Source organism: Haliotis rufescens, unplaced genomic scaffold (assembly GCF_023055435.1).
Source record: "Haliotis rufescens isolate VD_foot unplaced genomic scaffold, xgHalRufe1.0.p SCAF_18, whole genome shotgun sequence".
Lineage (NCBI taxonomy): Eukaryota > Metazoa > Mollusca > Gastropoda > Lepetellida > Haliotidae > Haliotis > Haliotis rufescens.
Genome location: NW_025963868.1, coordinates 20,010,680 through 20,028,701, shown reverse-complemented (window position 1 = coordinate 20,028,701; position 18,022 = coordinate 20,010,680). Strand labels below are relative to the sequence as shown.

General features: G+C 37.6%; 1 protein-coding gene across 1 annotated transcript in view; it reads right to left on the bottom strand.

Moving 5' to 3' along the window:
- The window catches only part of LOC124147992, a 33,545-nt gene extending 16,228 nt beyond the window's left edge, over nucleotides 1–17,317 (bottom strand). Inside the window, exons 1-4 of the mRNA XM_046518887.2 lie at nucleotides 16,504–17,317; nucleotides 10,166–10,501; nucleotides 2,659–2,961; nucleotides 1,777–2,058 (exon numbers count right to left, since the gene is read on the bottom strand). Of these exons, the coding sequence (XP_046374843.2) occupies nucleotides 1,777–2,058; nucleotides 2,659–2,961; nucleotides 10,166–10,501; nucleotides 16,504–16,591 (1,009 nt within the window). The 5' untranslated portion in view covers nucleotides 16,592–17,317. The remainder of the gene's footprint in view (nucleotides 1–1,776; nucleotides 2,059–2,658; nucleotides 2,962–10,165; nucleotides 10,502–16,503) is intronic.
- Nucleotides 17,318–18,022: the final 705 nt, after the last annotated feature.

Sequence of the window (18,022 nt, the reverse complement as noted above, 5' to 3'; positions counted from 1 at the left end):
CAACAAACCCTTGTCTTAAGTATCTTGTCAACCATCTCACTGTGTATCATATATACTCGGACCCCGTGGTACCGCGGCATTCATCGTATCGCGGCATTTGTGATTTCCGATAGTTCACGCGGGACACGCCTCTTAGCGGCTGTCTGTTAATGCAAATCAGTAACCAGGAAGTGCTCACTTCGTAAACAATTTCAATTTCCTCGGAATGTTCCGTCTGCTGGAAGTAGGGAGTTATTCATGCGTCGATACTTACTTCTGGCATCATTTTTAATATGCCTTACACCCATCTGTCAATGGCCAACGATATAACCCGCAGTTCCTCAAGGAAACTTTCTCTATGGAGTTGAACTAGATCATCTGCATATTCATGGCGACTAATAAGGTAACGGAAGTTACGTAGTCCGCACATTTTTTCCCGCTCTGTGCCCAGAATCTATTGGGAGATCATAAGGGCCATAATGCCAAACTTAGAAATACTTTCTTCACTAGTAGCCAAAAGATAAATACATACTTTGGGCATACTAGAAGTGCTTTCCTTTATATATTTGTTGTTGACTTTTAACATTTCTCCATTTTGTGACAAATTATTGTCATCTAATTCTTTTTATAAACAATCTTAGAATATCATTTCTGATATTTTGTTGTTGACTTATAAAAATATTTTTCTCTTACTTTTCGGTAAATATGCATTGAATACCTATTACTGATAACACATTTAGAATTTTACTTGTGCTGTCTTTGCACTTGTCTGGACAAATCACTGATGTCTGGCATGATCATACCAAGTGGTTGGTAGAATTGTGTCCTCTTTTTGTCCAATTTGAACATCCATACACAACTTTTCTCTGTACCGCGATACGATGGAGTTCTCTCCCTTGTCAAACAGAGCGCGATGCCCGGCTTTTACTCGGCGCTACTAATGTAAATAATGAACTTTTATCAGTAAAATATGCATTGTTAGATAAAATATATGACACATCTTATATAGAGAACACGAATAATCATAAAGTTTAGTGAGTGCATTTTGTTCCGTTAGCGTACATGACAAGTACCGCGATACCACGAGGTTGCAGGCTAATTGCTTAAGATTGCTTGTCAGCGATCTAACAGTGACAAAATATGTCCCAAGGGGTATCTTTTCAACCATTTAAAACTGTGTAAAATTGATCCCTAAAATCGCTTGTCAACCAACTAACTGTGTACAAACTAACTTCCAAAAGTAGCTTGACCACGGAATAACTATGCACAAAATAATTCCCTAATGTATATTGTCAACCATTGAACTATGTTAAATAATCCCTACACTGTCTTATCAAACATCCAACTCTGTACAAATTAATTTTCTAAAATATCTTGTCAACTATCTTACTGTGAACAAAAGAATTCCTTAAAGTCTCTTGCGAACAATTGTAAGTAACATCCTCAGTAGTTGATAAAAACCCAAACAGATCAGATTTAACAACAGTCAGAACAGTAACAACGAAAATAAGTATCCCAAACCTTACTTGAAAATTAAAGTGTCTAAGTGATCTCAAACGATGATTCTGTATTCATTCACGATAGGAAATTTCAAGGGGTTTTCCATGATGAGGAAGTAGTCCAACGGTGTTTTCGTAGTCTCGTGAAAAATAATGAAAGTCAGATTTTGTCGGTCATATGTCTCCTCTCGTCCCATGGAAAAACCTTATATCCTGGAAAGTTGATACATATATTCTGTCATTCCATTGTGATGCTTACATTATCATATAAGCTAAAAGTGTTTCGTAAGATACTTACATAACACTCTCAAAAAGTCCTTGTCCGAATAGGCAGAGCTGTTACCACGCGTATATTTATTCAATGCATAGCAATTAATTTCGGCACCGTCATCATCTCGTGAGACCTGGAACGTTACGTAAGATTCTCTCGTGTGAGTCTTGTCATTGCCTGGTCTTACTACAACCGTTGTCTTTCCCCGAGGTTTTCCTTCAGGGTGAGGCTGGCAGGAAATATTGACCTCCTGACCTTCAATGATATTGTCATGGGGCGAGATGGATATAACAGGGTTCTGTGGCATGTCTGTAAAATAAACATCAATATGAATTTTCAAAAATCAAAACCGATCTTCAAATGGTTTTCATAATATAGGCCCTTGTCCATATATAATGTTACGCATAGCAAACTTGCGCCTTCCGTTTCAAATTCAACTCAGAGCAATCAAATCTCCAGGTAATTAACAAATACCTCCACATTAAACAACATGTGAATCTCCTAATTGAAGGTAATCAATACTTCATTAAATCCGTTAATGCTCAACCCTTTGCTCATTGAAAGTAAGTAATATACCGACTCTGACCAAGGTGCAATATATGTCGTCCTTACTTTCGGACGTCAATTTCAACTTTCACGTAGGTCGTTAATATTCACACTGATGACTGAGAAGATGACAGAAGATTGTCTATACTCACCCTGGATTTTGACACTACTCACATTGTATGTTGATAAACCTCAATCATATGTGTCCTCAATGCTCGCAGACAATACACAATGTACACACCGAAGGTCGTCAACACTGACACACAAGATACAATATTCAAACAGAAGGTCAACACGCACAGCAGATAAAACGCAATACTTACAAAGAAGGTCGCAAATACCAAGAAAGGTAGAATCACTCACACTGAAGGTCCAGCGTGATGTTTGCTGATGCTGTCTGCCCTGTCTTCGGGTTGGTGACGACGCATTTGATGTTACTGCCGTCATCTCTCCAGGAGACCCACGCTGTAAGCTGCTGGAGACACGTACCAGGGGTTTTCTTCACCGCGCTCACGTTCGCCGTCACGTTACCGTAGTCCCAGGCAAACACGTACATGTCGTCACACTGACATTTACAGGTAAGCAACACTGGATCCACCCCGTACACAATCTTCACCACGTTGCCCGAGAGACTGACGGACTCCGGCAGATTTGAACGTGGAGATTCTTAAAGAATGAAGAGAGCAACATATTTTCTGGGCACGACGCATAGCTTTCTTAACAATTAAACACCTTCGTAAGTAACTGCACATATCGGTTCTTTTACATGTGTGAACGTTTATTTGAATATTTCTTAGTTGAAAATAATATCTCATAAAGGCTCATCTAAGGTACTTACAGTACTATTTGTAGGTATATTGAAACTAAATGGCTTTGGTGGTAACATTATATGTGTGGTTCTGTAGCAGAAATTGAACGTATTATTGAAATTGACGTACATTTAAAGGATTGCTGGTTGGTGATAATGTTCAATGATTTACACAAGTAATTTCTTCTTGTCTCTTTGTGTAATAGTCTCAATGAACCTAACACAATGTGAAAAAATGTCAGTCAGTCATAAGGGGTGGATGCTGTCATTTTCCATGGTCCATTTTCACTGACCCGTCATGCATACAAATGTAGCGTTGTATATAAAACTGACATGCTAAAGTCAACCACCCAAATATCAAATGTCTTCAAAAAGAACATAATTATTAATAAACAGCAAACACATGGTAAGATGTATGTCAACATTTAGATAGCCATTAACCTACTTTCTAGTTTTCCATTGCCAACGCCATACTCTCTTTTGAAATTGTGTCCTTCTTAAGGACAAGTTCTCAGAAAGAAAAGCAAGAAAACAAATTACTTTCCATTAAGAAACCATTCTTATTCAGTGTTCAATATTCTTGTTTTGATTTTAGATTCATCTGACGCAGAATTCTACCTTCTTAAATGACTTTGTTTAGGATGATATTTGTTTTGGTATATGTCTATTTTAGTCGTTCGTCAATCTGCCTACCGAAATCTTCATAAAGTAAACATATACTGTGACCTTACATAATCTTCATGTAAATAAACATATACTGTGACCTCACATAATCTTCATGCAAATAAACATAAACTGTGACCTTACATATCCTTCATTTCCATAAACATTTACTGTGACCGTGTATAATCTTCATGTAAGTAAACATATACTGGACCTTAGACAATCTTCATGCAAATAAACATAAACTGTGACCATACAAAACCTTCATGTCCATAAACATATACTGTGACCTCACATAATCTTCTTGTAAGTAAACATATACTGTGACATTACATGATCTTCATGTAAGTAAACATATACTGTGACCTCAGATAATGCTCATGTAAGTCAACATATACTGTGACCTTACATAACTTCATGTAATTAAACATATACTGTGACCTTACATAACTTCATGTAAGTAAACATACACTGTGACCTCATATAATCTTCTTGTAAATAAACATATACTGTGACCCTACATCCCCTTCATGTCCATAAACATATACTGTGACCTTAGATAATCTTCATGTAAGTGAACATATACTGTGACCTTTGATAATCTTTATGTCCGTAAACATATACTGTTACATTACATGATCTTCACGTCCGTACACATATATTGTGACCTTACATAATCCTCATGTAAATAAACATATACTGTGACCTCAGATAATCCTCATGTCTGTCATCATATACTGTTACCTTACATAACCTTCATGTCCATAAACATTTACCGTGACCTTAGACAATGTTCATGTAAGTGAACATATACTGTGACCTTACATAATCCTCATGTAAGTGAACATATACTGTGACCTCAGATAATCCTCATGTCCGTCATCATATACTGTTACCTTACATAACCTTCATGTCCATAAACATTTACCGTGACCTTAGACAATGTTCATGTAAGTGAACATATACTGTGACCTTACATAATCTTCATGTAAGTAAACATATACTGTGACCTTACATAATCTTCATGTAAGTAAACATATACTCTGACCTTACATATCCTTCATGTAAGTAAGCATATAATGTGTCCTTTCATAATCTTCATGTCCGTTAATTTATACTGCGACCTTACGTAATCTTCATGTAACTAAACCTGTACTTTGACCTTACATAACCTTCATGTAAATAACCATATACTGTGACCTCAAATAATCGTCATGAAAGTAAACATAAACCGTGACCTTAGATAATGTTCATGTTAGTAAACATATGCTATGACCTTAAATAATCCTCATGATAGTAAACATATACTGTGACCTTAAATAATCCTCATGTTAATAAACATATACTGTGACCTCAGATAATCTTCATGTCTGTAAACATATACTGTGACCTCAAACAATCTTCATGTCCGTGCACATAGACTGTGACCTCAAATAATCTTCATGTCCGTGCACATATACTGCGACCTTACATAATCTTCATGTAAATAAATATATACTGTGACCTTACATAATCTTCATGTCCGTGCACATATACTGTGACCTTACATAACCTTCATGTCCGTAAACATTTACCGTGACCCTAGACAATGTTCATGTAAGTGAACATATACTGTGACCTCAGATAATCCTCATGTCCGTCATCATATACTGTTACCTTACATAACCTTCATGTCCATAAACATTTACCGTGACCTTAGACAATGTTCATGTAAGTGAACATATACTGTGACCTTACATAATCTTCATGTAAGTAAACATATACTCTGACCTTACATATCCTTCATGTAAGTAAGCATATAATGTGTCCTTTCATAATCTTCATGTCCGTTAATTTATACTGCGACCTTACGTAATCTTCATGTAACTAAACCTGTACTTTGACCTTACATAACCTTCATGTAAATAACCATATACTGTGACCTCAAATAATCGTCATGAAAGTAAACATAAACCGTGACCTTAGATAATGTTCATGTTAGTAAACATATGCTATGACCTTAAATAATCCTCATGATAGTAAACATATACTGTGACCTTAAATAATCCTCATGTTAATAAACATATACTGTGACCTCAGATAATCTTCATGTCTGTAAACATATACTGTGACCTCAAACAATCTTCATGTCCGTGCACATAGACTGTGACCTCAAATAATCGTCATGTCCGTGCACATATACTGCGACCTTACATAATCTTCATGTAAATAAATATATACTGTGACCTTACATAATCTTCATGTCCGTGCACATATACTGTGACCTTACATAACCTTCATGTCCGTAAACATATACTTTGACCTCAGATAATGTTCATGTTAGTAAACATGTACTTTAGCCTTCCATAACCTTTATGTAAATAAACATATACTGTGACCTTAAATAATCGTCATGTAAATAAACATATACAGTGACCTTACATAATCGTCATGTAAGTAAACATATACTGTCACCTTAGATAATCTTCATGTAAATAAATATATACTGTGAACTTACATAATCTTCATGTCCGTACACATATACTGTGACCTTACATAATCTTCATGTCCGTACACATATACTGTGACCTTACATAATCTTCATGTCCATGCACATAAACTGTGACCTTACATAATCTTCATGTCCATGCACATATACTGTGACCTTACATAATCTTCACGTCCGTACACATATATTGTGACCTTACATAATCCTCATGTAAATAAACATATACTGTGACCTCAGATAATGCTCATGTAAGTCAACATATACTGTGACCTTACATAACTTCATGTAATTAAACATATACTGTGACCTTACATAACTTCATGTAAGTAAACATACACTGTGACCTCATATAATCTTCTTGTAAATAAACATATACTGTGACCCTACATCCCCTTCATGTCCATAAACATATACTGTGACCTTAGATAATCTTCATGTAAGTGAACATATACTGTGACCTTTGATAATCTTTATGTCCGTAAACATATACTGTTACATTACATGATCTTCACGTCCGTACACATATATTGTGACCTTACATAATCCTCATGTAAATAAACATATACTGTGACCTCAGATAATCCTCATGTCCGTCATCATATACTGTTACCTTACTTAACCTTCATGTCCATAAACATTTACCGTGACCTTAGACAATGTTCATGTAAGTGAACATATACTGTGACCTTACATAATCCTCATGTAAGTGAACATATACTGTGACCTCAGATAATCCTCATGTCCGTCATCATGTACTGTTACCTTACATAACCTTCATGTCCATAAACATTTACCGTGACCTTAGACAATGTTCATGTAAGTGAACATATACTGTGACCTTACATAATCTTCATGCAAGAAAACATATACTCTGACCTTACATATCCTTCATGTAAGTAAGCATATAATGTGTCCTTTCATAATCTTCATGTCCGTTAATTTATACTGCGACCTTACGTAATCTTCATGTAACTAAACCTGTACTTTGACCTTACATAACCTTCATGTAAATAACCATATACTGTGACCTCAAATAATCGTCATGAAAGTAAACATAAACCGTGACCTTAGATAATGTTCATGTTAGTAAACATATGCTATGACCTTAAATAATCCTCATGATAGTAAACATATACTGTGACCTTAAATAATCCTCATGTTAATAAACATATACTGTGACCTCAGATAATCTTCATGTCTGTAAACATATACTGTGACCTCAAACAATCTTCATGTCCGTGCACATAGACTGTGACCTCAAATAATCTTCATGTCCGTGCACATATACTGCGACCTTACATAATCTTCATGTAAATAAATATATACTGTGACCTTACATAATCTTCATGTCCGTGCACATATACTGTGACCTTACATAACCTTCATGTCCGTAAACATATACTTTGACCTCAGATAATGTTCATGTTAGTGAACATGTACTTTAGCCTTTCATAACCTTTATGTAAATAAACATATACTGTGACCTTAAATAATCGTCATGTAAATAAACATATACCGTGACCTTACATAATCGTCATGTAAGTAAACATATACTGTCACCTTAGATAATCTTCATGTAAATAAATATATACTGTGAACTTACATAATCTTCATGTCCGTACACATATACTGTGAGCTTACATAATCTTCATGTCCGTGTACATATACTGTGACCTTACATAATCTTCATGTCCGTGCACATATACTGTGACCTTACATAATCTTCATGTCCGTACACATATACTGTGACCTTACATAATCTTCACGTCCGTACACATATACTGTGACCTTACATAATCTTCATGTCCGTGCACATATACTGTGACCTTACATAATCTTCATGTCCGTACACATATACTGTGACCTTAAATAATCTTCATGTCCGTGCACATATACTGTGACCTTACATAATCTTCATGTAAATAAACATATACTGTGACCTTACATAATCTTCATGTCCGTGCACATATACTCTGACCTTACAGAACCTTCATGTCCATAAACATTTACCGTGACCCTAGACAATGTTCATGTAAGTGAACATATACTGTGACCTTACATAATCCTCATGTAAGTGAACATATACTGTGACCTCAGATAATCCTCATGTCCGTCATCATATACTGTTACCTTACATAACCTTCATGTCCATAAACATTTACCGTGACCTTAGACAATGTTCATGTAAGTGAACATATACTGTGACCTTACATAATCTTCATGTAAGTAAACATATACTCTGACCTTACATATCCTTCATGTAAGTAAGCATATAATGTGTCCTTTCATAATCTTCATGTCCGTTAATTTATACTGCGACCTTACGTAATCTTCATGTAACTAAACCTGTACTTTGACCTTACATAACCTTCATGTAAATAACCATATACTGTGACCTCAAATAATCGTCATGAAAGTAAACATAAACCGTGACCTTAGATAATGTTCATGTTAGTAAACATATGCTATGACCTTAAATAATCCTCATGATAGTAAACATATACTGTGACCTTAAATAATCCTCATGTTAATAAACATATACTGTGACCTCAGATAATCTTCATGTCTGTAAACATATACTGTGACCTCAAACAATCTTCATGTCCGTGCACATAGACTGTGACCTCAAATAATCGTCATGTCCGTGCACATATACTGCGACCTTACATAATCTTCATGTAAATAAATATATACTGTGACCTTACATAATCTTCATGTCCGTGCACATATACTGTGACCTTACATAACCTTCATGTCCGTAAACATATACTTTGACCTCAGATAATGTTCATGTTAGTAAACATGTACTTTAGCCTTCCATAACCTTTATGTAAATAAACATATACTGTGACCTTAAATAATCGTCATGTAAATAAACATATACAGTGACCTTACATAATCGTCATGTAAGTAAACATATACTGTCACCTTAGATAATCTTCATGTAAATAAATATATACTGTGAACTTACATAATCTTCATGTCCGTACACATATACTGTGACCTTACATAATCTTCATGTCCGTACACATATACTGTGACCTTACATAATCTTCATGTCCATGCACATAAACTGTGACCTTACATAATCTTCATGTCCATGCACATATACTGTGACCTTACATAATCTTCATGTCCGTACACATATACTCTGACCTTACATAATCTTCATGTCCGTACACATATACTGTGACCTTACATAATCTTCATGTCCGTGCACATATACTGTGACCTTACATAATCTTCATGTCCGTACACATATACCGTGACCTTACATAATCTTCATGTCCGTGAACATATACTGTGACCTTACATAATCTTCATGTCCGTGCACATATACTGTGACCTTACATAATCTTCATGTCCGTGCACATATACTGTGAGCTTACATAATCTTCATGTCCGTACACATGTACTGTGACCTTACATAATCTTCATGTCCGTGCACATATACTGTGAGCTTACATAATCTTCATGTCCGTGCACATATACTGTGACCTTACATAATCTTCATGTCCGTGCACATATACTGTGACCTTACATAATCTTCATGTCCGTCCACATATACTGTGACCTTACATAATCTTCATGTTCGTAAACATATACCGTGACCTTACATAATCTTTATGTCAGTTAACATATACTGTGACCTTACATAATCTTCATGAAAGTTAACATATACTGTGACCTGACATAATCGTCATCTGGCATCTCAAATGAATCTTTGTCATTCATATATCACCCCCACATGACAGTTTCGATGAGGTCAGATCATGTCGCATGTTAAGTGCCAAACTTTCGGGGACCAGGTGATTAACTGAGCAAATTCGATATTAATGTCCCCCAGAATATGTTTTATATTTCAAGTTAGAAATAATTGCATTTATGGGACAACATTCAAACAAACTTACCAGTCACATCTGGAACAACTTTAACTTCAACCTCGTTGCTCTTCATATCGACATTAGGATCTTCGCAGACCCACCTGCCACTGTCGAGACTAGTAACTTCTTCCAGTACAAGCAAGAGCTGCTTACCCTTGCACTTAGTCGCATATTCTCCCCTCTTCCTAGAAGACCGTATTAAAGAACAGGCATTGGGTTTACGCCTGAGAGACACAGCCATCCGTTTACCATTCTTGAACCATTTTATCCTGCCAATGTCTGTCGTTGTTTCACATATCAAAGTAAAGTTTGTATATTCTCGAACCTCCGTGTGACCCCCATCAACACGTATGGCAATCCCCTCTGAAAATGATGAAACAATTCTCATTAATAGGAACCACTCATTGTTTATGTTCATATAATCCCAAAAGTCTCGGAAATACATTGGACTTTGACCTCAATGGGATAAATGTCAAAGATACCAGCGATACCTGAGGAAAAGTTAACCACTGGGTTAACCACTCGGCTATCTCAACAGCAATCTGAAATTTAGATGTGGATAGTGTGTCGTGAGGGGATCTCTGTCAAGTTATTATTTCGGGCTTCATGACTGCAAGATAAAATACATGAGCCCGTGAAAACAATTGAAAAATTAGTTAAATAACTGTTGACATGCATTAGTCACAAAACATGTCATTTATGGGTGTCAATACATTATGAGGAACACAACATTTAGGAGCATACACTTACTCCTTCATCAGGTGAATAAATGCAAGGCTTCCCTTTTTAAGTTTCCATCTTTATTATCTCATTACGTTTGTTGTTCTTACAGGTACATATATATTTTCTGTGCGTGGGTTCGATCCCTGAACGCGTATTACATAAAGACGTCAAAAGATGCTACTTGTTGCTACCCTGCTCGGCGCTCGGCAACAAGGATCTTACATTGGGACAGGTCGTCTCGGAGTCCGTACACTTTGTCTGAGTGGGGTATTCATGTTAAACTGTAGCATGATATCACAGTGGACTAGCACTATAAAATCGGCATCAGACTACACTGTAGTACATGCAGCCACACACACCTACACACACACACCTACACCTACACCTACACACACCTACACACACACAAACACACACACACACACACACATGCACGTCACTATATGGGTGCAATAATCTTCAACGCGACGTCAAACCACATTTCACCTCACCTCACCGTTTCCAGGGATATTTCTGGAATAGGATTGTCTTAGTGTATGATCTATTGTACTAATTTAGTTGTTTATATCTTTATTGCGGGTTATAATGATTCATTCAACCACATTTACATGTAACCAACAGGGTGAACACGTTGTCATGTTTAACCTATGTCATTGTTTTTTTCAAGCTCAATAATCTTAAAGAGTTGGGAAACCCTTTTTTTAATGTACTTAAAACAACACTATATCTAGTACACTCCTAAATACCAAATCTCATCCCAAAACGTGGATTCAATTTAAATGTATCAAGGTGTTTCCAGGTGTTTTGCTGAACACGTCCACCCCAACTGGCGCATCCATGGTGTTATGGATAGAGCTTTTGCGCGGAGACTGGAAGGTCGGTAATTCGATCCCCGGCTGCGTCATACCAAATTTCGTAAAAAGGTTGTACTTGTTGTTACCCTGCCTGGCGATCGGTATTAAGAGGCGAAAATAAGGACTGGCCCAAGAGTATTCATGTTCTGCGGCATGGTCCAAACGTTGTAATCTAGCGATGTTAACGTGATTATGTCAACATGGGTGGCTTCGACTACTTATCTGCTGGTGGACCGAAGTCCCCGAGTTTCCTTCTTTGCATGGCATTGATGAATTGTGTGTGTGTGTGTGTGTGTGTGCGTGCGTGCGTGCGTGCGTGCGTGCGTGCGTGTGTGTGTTTGTGTGTAATTAAGACCTGTCATATAATATGGAGTTTTATTTCCTGAAATTCTTTGTTAATAATTAGGTGGTGTGACGGTGCTTCTCAACGAATAGTTGATACTAACATGAGATCGATCTTTATAACGGTGGACGCAACTAAAACCACATTCTAGATACTGAAGTTGTTGTGTGAATTACAAGAAAGTTGAGAGTCTCGCTGTAAGGGTCATAACTTTAGGTGGGTCTACTTGTACAGAGGTTTGCGGGGTCACATTTCCTTGTCGTGGCAGTGCGTTGGTGGAAGTACAAGTAGGACAACACAATCTAGGGTTTCATTCCCAGACATCAGAAACAGACCATGGCGATCAAAGTTCACTATTTTAACGACGTGACTTCTTGCACCCTAATATGATGAGAATCTGACCAGAGTGTTTTGTAACCAATATATCAACACGAGTCGGTAAAAGTTAAGATGACGCTGGGAATGCTGGGAGTGACACGGGCCAATAGTATAGTTATATCCGTTTCCAAGTACAACCTCGTTTGTCCGATCTTGTTTGGTGTGTCAATATATACTTGCACATGTATTCCACATGACATGCTTCCGCGAAGATTAGATCTTCAGCAACCCATGGTCAGGCACGCTGGCTTTGTTCATGCACGTCATCGTATCCCAATTTGCCTAGGTCGTTGCTCATGATTTCAATCACTGGGTTGTGCCCCAGTCTCGATCATTTACAGACCGCCGTCATACAGACGAAATATTGCGGTGTTAAACAAACACTGTTAACGAGGGTTCACCAGACTCACAGGGTATCTCATGAAGGAAATATTAGCGCCCAAACAAATTACCGCTACAAAAGGTTAGAAATTTGTAAATACATGATGATACCTTGTTCACGTGTGACATTTAAGTGTGAGTCATGGCCGATATGGTTTCACGGAGACACATTTTCGATCAGTTCAGTTATATATCGACGTGTGTGTATGTGTGTGTGTGTTTATGTGTATGTTTGTGTGTCTGTCTGTACTGATACGTGTGGGTGTGTGTATGTGTGTGTGTGTTTATGTGTATGTTTGTGTGTCTGTCTGTACTGATACGTGTGGGTGTGTTTATGTGTGTGTGTGTTTATGTGTATGTTTGTGTGTCTGTCTGTACTGATACGTGTGGGTGTGTTTATGTGGGTGTGTCTGTACTGATATGTGTGTGCGTTTATGTGTGTGTGTACTGATATGATGTGTTTATGTGTGTGTCCTTACTGATACGCGTGTGTGTGTTTACTGATATGTGTGTGTGTCTGTACTGATACGTATGTGTGTCGTTACTTATACGTGTGTGTGTTTGTGAGTGTGTCTGTACTAATATGTTTGTGTATATTTGTGTGTGTCCGATACGTATATGTGCGTTTGTCTTTACTGATATGTGTTTGTGTGTTTATGTGTGTTTGGCTGTACTGATACGTATGTGTGTCTGTACTGATACGTGTGTGTGTTTGTGAGTGTGTCTGTACTGATATGTGTGTGTGTTTATTCGTGTGTATGTACTGATAGGTGTGTGTGTGTTTGTGTGTGTTTGTCTGTACTGATACGTGTATGGTTTGTGTGTGTGTGTGTGTGTCTTTACTTATGTGTGTGTTTATATATGTGTGTGTGTGTGTGTGTGTACTGATGCGTGTGTGTGTACTGATACGCATGAGTGTGCGTGTTTGTGTGTGTATATGTGTCTTTACTGATACGTGTGTGTGTGTTTACTGATACGTGTGTGTTTTTTTGTGTGTGTGTCTTTACTTATGTGTGTGTTTATGTGTGTGTGTGTGTGTACTGATGCGTGTGTGTGTACTGATACGCATGAGTGTGCGTGTTTCTTGTGTGTGTATGTGCCTTTACTGATACGTGTGTGTGTGTGTTAATGTGTGTGTCTGTATTGAATTGTGGCAGTTCTGGTCAGTTGAATTATATATCGACGTGAGTGTGCATGTGTGTGCATTAGTGCGTGCGTGTATCTGGTCTTACTGATCAAGACTTAGTGGGCCGTTTAAAAAATATCAAACTGAATATCACTAGCACACATTATACTGCAAGCTGACGAGTTCTTGTTTTATCTTCTTATGCCGCGCGCCGGACCACAGAGGCGGTCGCATGACAGTAATTGTTCAGTTAGTGCTGAAATCGCTTTGTGGAACAGGGCCCAGGGTCAGGTTTACTATCTGTGACAATGGTCCACGTTGGTATCGCAGATTGTGGCGCAGAATTTATCAGTTTAGTAATAACGAAAGTCCTGATGTACAGGTGAGAGACTAAAAAAGGAATCTAGTTTCTATAACCTGCCATACGATCACTGCATGGTGTTTTGGTCATATGAATCAGATATATATTCGTTTTTTCAGACTATCTTATTCGTGAATTAACGTTCATTGTAGTCATTGTTTCCTTATGGCTACATTTCACATTTCATTAACAGTGGTTTTGTGACGTTGTTTGCCAACCTCTGTGATAACGTGTAATGTAGTTTGTACACTGGACAGGGAACTATAGGTATCCCCAGAACTTCAGAACTTCAGAACTTTTTGTTTTCCATAAATCACCGCTGGTGGTGCAAGAGCAATGTATTACTTATTTCGAATATAATATTGACAAGGTGACTTTAGCTTCTTTAGATCTTAGTTAGAGCATGTAATTAATATACTTAGATAAAATTTCATTTCCTTCAAATTAGATGCACAAAATAGGCATTGGAAAGAGAGCATCTTGTTCCAACATGGGTACTTTTTAGATAAGTTTAAGCAGTAAATGCCTCACAACGAAAAATATAATGGAATTCGTCGGCATTAGCTAGTGATACACGTAATGTACAGCTTCTTTGTTCACAAGATATCCCATGTCAACGGCCTGTTTCAACCGGTAGATTCTTATTATTTGTTACATAGCTGAAAATACGATAAGAAATCGCTGGTGATTACCTTTTGATCTAGCTAAATTATCGCTACTCCATTTTTGTTAAATATATTCTTTAGCACTCTTTCAACAGTTATTGCAATCCATTCGTTATGAAAATATGAGATATAAGAAATACTTCGATCAAGCCTAATTTTTTAAGTAACTGCTCTATACAATTTAGCCAAAAATTGAAACAGTCACGGACAGCCATCATTAGGTTGCATAATACGTTTGACATTGTTTCGAGTTACTTTCTATTGCAATATTATGACAGCATTATGATGTTTAAGGGTACTCTCCCAAGTTCACCATACGCCATGAAGTTGGAGGTTGAAGATTTTAGCCCAGAGGCAAGGTTAAGGAACTTTAGATGTACTCTGTCTATAAGTTCAGAATAGCCAAATCCCCATGTTTCAGGCCCATATAGTAGAATAGGTGCAATCATCACTACATATGCTGAAACCAGACAATCGATTGGGAGGTTAACGGTTCAAGCATCTTTCATTGAACAAGATGAAGCCCTTTTAGCACCCTCAAACAAAGCTTTAAATGCGTGATGTTCTATTTTTATGACATTTGACGCCAACATACGGATCCACCGTTTCTACTGATAATGCACAATTCAGATCTTAACAATGAACATTCAGTTGATTTGGTTATTTCACATTGCGGTGCGGTAACCTAGTGGTTAAAGCGTTCTCCCCTGGTTCCATTCTCCACATGGGTACGCCGTGATATTTCCGGAATATTGCTAAATGAGGCGTAAAACCAAACTCACTTAGTAATTTGAGGTTGAGTGTGTCATCTGATTGACTCCTCGTAATCTCTGTTAACAATGGGCATATACTTTCCACGTGCATTATATACTTGAAAATATTGTTGCCCTAGTGTTAACCTTGCTATTTAGGGCATAGATCTGGTTTACATTAATGAAGCCTCTGTGAAGTCGTTTCTTTTCACTCCTTCCCTCGTTCACAGCAAAGAAATATAAATCCTTTAATAGTATTGCATAAATGACTCAAGATTGAGTAAGCGAGACATTTTAAAACCATAGCAAGTTTCATTCGAGGTGAGTGAGAGTTTTGGGTGTGAGCAGTATTTCACAGCGTGTCAGATTAATGTGAGGCTAAGGCCAAAGTGCAGGCCCTAGACGCTTACCATTCTGGTGAAACCCACAAGCACGGGTACGAGTGAATGTGATTCTTATGCTCCGTGGTTATTTTCAATCTTCATCTAGACTTTCTGCTTTATGTCATGTATGCAACTGAAAGGTTATTTGGGATAATTTAGGGCAATACTTAACTGCCGGAGAGACAGTTATCGTAAAAGTTGCATACGTGTTGTTGAAACGAGTTAATCAAACGTGCTAGGACTGTCAACTTGCTCAAGCCTATTTCAACTTTAATTGGGATTAGAACTCATAATCAACTTTCCTTTAACGCAAAGGGGCGCAACTCTGCACATATAATTATAACATCTCAGACTACGAATGCAAAAAAGGCATACAGAAAATTTACAAACCAGGCTTACCTTTCACGCTCTCGACTATTTCCGAGTACCCTGTTACAAGACGGCTCACATAGACCAACCAGAAGACCCAGAACGCTGACATATCCATATTCCAACGTGCGTCGTCTTCAACTAAATCTTGTTTCGTTTAAACAGAGATTTTACAGTTACTAACAATGTCCGCAGTTAATTGGCCGGGGCAAGTGAAGCCATGTCCTGGCACTGTGCACATCCGGGGCAGAGAGAACGATAGTTTGCAGTCACACTTGGCAGCACTCTGGTTTCCTAGCTCGGAAACGTTAATCTATTGTTGGTGATAGTTTAGTGTAGTTTGAAAATATTGATATTTAACCTAAATTAGTTTCATGAAAACTAGAAATACACAACGTTGTTTCCTTTTCTTTTATTTGAGACCGATGATTCATTATTCCATGGACATATTCATCTGCTAAGGTGTCAACATGGGTTCCATAGAGACTTTCATTCGTCTCAGAACCATTGATAACGGTCTAATGATTGATGACTGACAGTATTAATGACGTCTGTCAGCTGGCAGTGGCAGTCATCTCCTTGCTTCGGTCACTTAACTTGGAATTACAATAAATATCAAAATTCATCGACATCACTCGCCGGTATCAAACTGAAGTACCTCACTTCACATATCTAATCTAGACAACATTAAGTAATCCGTTAAGAGTCACGAGAATTACGAATGTGGGTTCACATATCAACCGTCCTAAACACCCATATTATTATCTACGAATGCTTCAGCCTGTCGCACATTATTGTGTTGTTTTACTGTATTATGTTGGTGGGCATGAAGACTTAACGCTATCAGTACTGAAAAGTCCAGTACTATGTCCACGGAAACGTTTAACCTTCGCAATCTCTATGGTCTAAGCGTACGTGCTGCATATTAGTCAGTAATTACAAGTTGAAATACGTATCCGGTATTCAACAAGCACCAGGCCGCGACTTCCTGCATCCCTGGGATAATTAACTAAGGCGTTACAACACAAAGATTGTTATGCTGGTCTCAAGTAGGCTCTCCAGATGAAAGTACGAGGTTGGGCACACAGAGAGGCAACAGAGGAGAGCGATGCCTGTTCATTATAATTTCTACAATCTTATAACGATAATTTATCTTCTTTTTTAACGACACGCTAAGACGTTTTCCAGCTGTACGATGTCCCCTTATGCTTGCCAGAAACTCAGTCGTGATTTCGAATCCTGTTCAGTCTGATTATGAATTTAGGCGTGTCAACGATACTATTCTTGTGGTTTTAGCAGATATTTCGTATTGATATGGAAAGGGTTTTGTCGTTTCTATTTACCAAAGTAGAAAGAAAAGCATAAGCTCCGGTTTTTCTCAAACACCAGGCTGACAAGTTGTGTAGAAAATGAAACACTTTCTATTGTTACTTGAAACCAATTGGATCACTCATGATGAAAACTGGTCTTCAACGTGACATTTTTAAGCGCAAGTCGAGCTGCCCAGTAGCGTTCTTTTTCTATTCAAAGTATGACTCCTTGTGGCGTT